The sequence below is a fragment of the Enoplosus armatus genome, chromosome 15 (genome assembly GCF_043641665.1).
Source record: "Enoplosus armatus isolate fEnoArm2 chromosome 15, fEnoArm2.hap1, whole genome shotgun sequence".
Lineage (NCBI taxonomy): Eukaryota > Metazoa > Chordata > Actinopteri > Centrarchiformes > Enoplosidae > Enoplosus > Enoplosus armatus.
In genome coordinates, this window is record NC_092194.1 from 393789 (window position 1) to 399075 (window position 5287).

The 5287-nt window shown below is 41.7% G+C and overlaps 1 protein-coding gene across 1 annotated transcript; it reads left to right on the top strand.

Moving 5' to 3' along the window:
• Positions 1-717: 717 nt before the first annotated feature.
• Positions 718-4090, top strand: fam241a (family with sequence similarity 241 member A). Its single transcript, XM_070920837.1, has 2 exons — positions 718-944; positions 2992-4090. The coding sequence occupies exons 1-2, from the start codon at positions 795-797 to the stop codon at positions 3286-3288; spliced, it is 447 nt and encodes a 148-aa protein (XP_070776938.1). The 5' UTR covers positions 718-794; the 3' UTR covers positions 3289-4090.
• The last annotated feature ends 1197 nt before the right edge of the window (positions 4091-5287 follow it).

A 5287-nucleotide genomic window follows, 5' to 3' on the forward strand; every position in this document is an offset into this window, starting at 1 on the left:
GAGTCCTTTTTTGTTTGTTTGTTTTTTTGAGCTCCAAGAAACTGCTACACTACAACTGTGCTCAACCCTGCTGACTATGTGAATGAGCAAAATAGGAGATATGTGTAATTAAAAGCCTGTTATGTTTTGCATATGCTGACATACACACTTGGGCATTCCACTTATGCACCCTTGCCTAGCAACACAAAATGTTATAGTGGCAGAAATGGGCACCAATTTAGAGAGAGTAACTCATTGAAAGTGATTAAATTAATGCACCAGTCTTCTAGTTTTCAGGTGTTATAAACTTTGAGGAATAATAACAGAAATTGTAGGCTACACGTGTGATAGTGATTATTGTCACCCGTTAACTGGACGGAAATCGATTACCTTAAATCTATGTAGTTAACTCAAGATTCTGTATTGATCGCATGTATTTATGCTCTTTTGTATACATATGTGAAGACCTCTTTTACAAGACGATTAAAGACATATTTACCAGAACTACTCAATGTGGCACGCGTGACAGATTTGCCCAGATTTGACAACGTTCAACGGGTCTATAAAGGCGTAACGACGTGTAGTGTAGTGTACATTTGCTGTAATTACTGTCCTAGTCTGCAGGTGGCGCGAGTTGACATGTCTTGAACTGCTGGCGCTGCGGTTCTGCAATTGGATGATGTTGTCGAGCTCTCGCGAATTTATCGGGAGCGCGCGGCGCGTCTCTCAGGGCGGACATTGGGACTTGAGCTATCGCATCACTTCACTGGCATGTTTTGATTCCTGAAAGTTATTGTCAGTGGACTAGCGGTAAAATGTCCGCTGTCACGCCGCCTGTAAATGACCAGTATGTATTTCGTCGACGTGAATTTGAAGAGCTGCCGTCAGAAAGCCAGAGAAGAGGGCATACTCCTCAACCTGTCCACGGTGCAAGGCAGACCGCACTACACCACCAGCGACACCGGGTAAAGCAAAAGTACATTAACAAGCTAGCTGTAGCCGTTTGCCAGAGTGCATGCTAACGTTGTCGCCCTAACACGGGACCCAAATGGAGCAAGATTCGGGAGTGCTTCTACTGTCTCGGAGCTAAGCTCATTGAGGTCCTATGGTAACGTTAGTGAAAGAGTGTGTTAGTGTCAAGTTTCTACGACCTCATTTTTAACTGTTTTCAGTCGGCAGTTATCTTTTGTAACAAACCCTAATAACCAGCGCATGAGCCAAACTCAAAAACGGGATACTTAAAAGGGAAGCGATACATTCCTAGTAGAACATGACTTATGATATTAAATATTGGCGTTCAAGCATTCAACTCGGGATATAATATAATATAATAGGTAAGTGGCTGCATGGTTAATAACAACAGTTAAGAGCTGCCTGGTGTAATACATACGATATGATACAATAGCGTATACTCACCGAAATGTGTATACAGTATGGCTTTTTCAGCTTCTCAAGCCATGTCGTACTAGATGTGTATGTATATGCAGCGCAGCAACTTTAAATGGGACGCTTTTTAAATGTAGTTTGGTGTCATGTTCTCTAAACAAGAGAGATCTTCATGTGATAGGGCTCTGCCTTATCTTGAGTTCAGAAGTGATTTGTCAGTTCAACAAAGTGGGAAGGTAGCCTATCTAATGACAATGTATTATCAAATTGAGTTTGTTTCATTATGTTCCTATAGATCATTGTACAACCATTTTGCTAGTTGGATTAGGATTCAGTGTTTCCCACAGGCTGAGAATTTACTTGTGGTGGTGGGTGGCAGGTACAGTAATAAACTGGTCAAACAAAGGTTTAAGGACCTAACATTAGTTAGCTTTTGTGTTAGCTAGCTAGCTAACTTACGCCACTTTGCACTGAGTGTTCAGGTAAGTGTCGAGGCAAACATGACTAACGAGCTAGCAAGTCCAACTACCCTCGTAAGTTAAAATAAGATGTGTAATGTTAAAACTTTAAGTATGATAAGACATCCTTTTTTAGGCATCCAATACTAGGGGTGTTACGGTGCACAAAGTTCACGGTTCAGTATGCACCTCAGTTTTGGGGTCACAGTTAAATCATGGCTAAATCTACTTTTGTCCAATGCAGATACACTATCCACAACCTGGATGAGTAACTAGTATAAATTAGTGTATTAGTATAATATTATGACATTAAATAGAAAGTAGAATTTTAATAGCATAATGTTAGTATGATATTAATATATTAATTATATAATGTTAGTATATTCATTATAATTTCATATATGAGTATGCCTGTATGCCTATAGCCTATCACTAGTATAATATTAATTCCAGTTGGACAGTACAGCAGTTAGTCTCTTATTTCTTAATGCTAAGTACTAACTTGTCAATAATCACAACCATTCATGCATAACAATGAGTTCAACATTTCAAAAGTTTAGTGCAGCACGTCAACCTTTTTTTTAATGTCCTGCCCCATCCAGGCTGTGATTTGTTGGTTCACAAAAAAGTGACATTGACGAGTGCATCGACTTTATGGTATACGGTACACGGTATAACGTTACCCAAACCTTGCTTATCGTATCCCTGTTGTCCTCTGTCTTATGGCTCCAGCTGCATAACCTTGACGAACAGTTGAATTGGTCTTGAGGATCTTGAGGAGGAGGATGTGGGTTGCTGCAGCAACAAAGTTGGCCGACAACGCATCTCTCTCGCTCTTGTTTTTTGTGTGATGGGCTGCTCAAGCAGCCACAGTGCGACCGGCACCCAATGGCCAGTCCCACTATATTTTGAACAATTAGCAGCAACACTACATGAGCTTGACCAACCTGTCTAACCAGGCTAACTGAACTATTTTGGGGCTGAAGGTCCACTGGTCCATTATAAAATGACAACCAAGTAGAGCCTATGTATGGGAAACACTGGGATTCAACATTATGTTTAGTTCAAACTGCTGACCTTTACATTGTAACTAAAGGCACAAGCTCACAAGTGAAACCGTATTTTTTTCATGTGTATGTGTAACATGTCCTGAACATTGTCTCCACAGGCTGATGGCGGCCGGACCCGACCTCGACTCCCCAGCGACCCCAGCGCCAGATGGCCCTATGTGGACGACCCCACCACCAGAGAGCCTCAGCTGGACGATTGTGAGCGGATGGGGACTCTGTTTGGGATGCTCAACAAGTGTCTGCGGGGGATGGGCTTCAGCCAGATGTACTTTGGGGACAAGATAGTGGAGCCAGTAGTGATTGTCTTCTTCTGGCTGCTGCTCTGGTTCCTGGGTATCCAGGCCCTGGGACTGGTGGGAACTCTGTGCATCATTATCATCTACATCCAGAAGTAATGAGCGCTGATAATCAGAGGGGAGCCTTTTGTTTTCTTTGGTCAGTGCTTACACATGCAGGAGTCATACTAATGGATGTTTGGATTGGAGTACTGCAGTAGATCTGTGCTTTTGGGGGGTGGGGCGGGGCAGCTGTGGAGAGGGCTGTACTGCTCTGCAGTGACGATGGTTTAGCAGGTTTCTAGAAATGGGTGGAAGTATAAATTCAAAGCTGGATCCATTCTTCAGGATTGTTTGGTCTGGAGCTTCTCCTGCCTCAAAGACAGGGAGTGATGCAGTCCCGCTGCCTCTGCTGTTATTATTATGACGTAATGGTATTGATCAGCTGATTTAAAGGAACAGGAAGACGGTGAGGGAAATGATTTGTTTGTGTTCGACTCAGAGGCTACAGAGTGAAGGCCAGGAATCCCAGCACTCAGGAAACAGAACTGCACACATCTCTGTGTGGAGCGTTTCACTCAAAAAGATGAGGTCTTTGCTAACATATAGTATGTTAATGTGGTATGCGAGCACAGCAGTAATATGACTCTAAGTGTCTGAATGTAAAGCTGACATACAGTACATGTCGTGTTCGTTGCTGTAAAATGTTTACTTTGTCACATATACTAGGGATGCACAATATTATTGATGGCTGATAAATGAGATGATGCAATTATCGTTCCAACGGTGAAATTTTAGCTGGTAATTACATCCAGTGATGCAGAGACTTTTTACGTTAGCCGTGGAGAGGGATGCCACCCGCGAAAAACCTGGTTCTGAATGAGTTCAGTTCTAACTGAGTAAACGATCTTGCCTCTCAAAACGTCCCTCCTCTGCTCTCTGTGTCTAGGTGCCTGTTCTTGCCCGATTAACCTCCTCCCTTTACTGGGTTAAACGATAATTATCAGTTATTGTTATCAGCCCTGAAATGATTTCTCACAGTCATGAAAAGATAAGAAATTGATAAATTGGGGGGGGGGACTCCCATTTTCTAATGGAAACTAAATGTGTTCAACAGATACAGTAATGTTTTTGTGCCCGCTGTTGTTCTTTTATATTGGATGCAAACAAGTGTGGACATGCTGAACCTTAATATTGTTGCCGCACACAACTACAGTGTATTGAGTGTTCAGCTGAGTAGCTGGCATTCATAAAGTTTATTTATGCAAGATGGTCAGTATGGTCAGCTAATAGAATATCAATATCATCATACCATACTAGATATTGTTTTGGGGATTTTGGCTATAGTCTGCATAACATTTGAGTATCTTTTTTTAATCATCATATCTGATTGACATCATACTCAAAATCTTCTGAAAGCCTCCTCAGGCTCAGGTGTTGTTAGTCCCGTATTATGCTCGTTTCAGTTTTATATTTTTATTCTGGGATTCCACTAGAGTAGCTTTTAATGATTCACAGTTAAAAAAAAAAAAAGATCTTCTTATTTATCTTATACTGGCCGTTTATGCAGCTCTAGAGCAGATGACCTTCTGGGGGCTGTGTGCGGTGACTGTATAGTTGTGACATCACAACCTTACAGAAGTCCAGATGGCTCGTTTAAAGGCACAGTTTCTGAATACGGGCTGTGTACATTTCTCCGTGGACTGAGCGTTTTGATACTTTCACAGTATTTATCACCTAGACTTGCTTTATAATCAAACAAGACATGGACATCTGACTTTTGACAATATGGGACCTTTAAATAAGGAATATGTCCACAATCACAAACACATACTGTAAATCCAAAAGCTGAACGTTCACACTCCAAACTGAAGTAGACGAGACCAATCCTTTCTCCTGTGAATCACCCGTATATGCAACCTCAAGGCCACCGTCTTGGTTTAACATTGTAACCAAGTGTACAAGTTCCCCAAACATAATCATTAAAACCTTCATCTGCTGTAGTTGCCCAGAGTTGATACTGTACATTTTAATGACAGACTATTGTGCAAGTGTCCAGGTTGACACTGACCACACACTGTTAGAGAAGAAACAGAACTGTAGTCACCACGTTGATTTT

Coding starts and splice junctions, on each gene's coding strand:
- fam241a (XM_070920837.1), top strand. CDS start 795: ATGTCCGCTGTCACGCCGCCTGTAAATGACCAGTATGTATTTCGTCGA. Junction 945..2,991: donor TACACCACCAGCGACACCGG/GTAAAGCAAAAG, acceptor TTGTCTCCACAG/GCTGATGGCGGCCGGACCCG.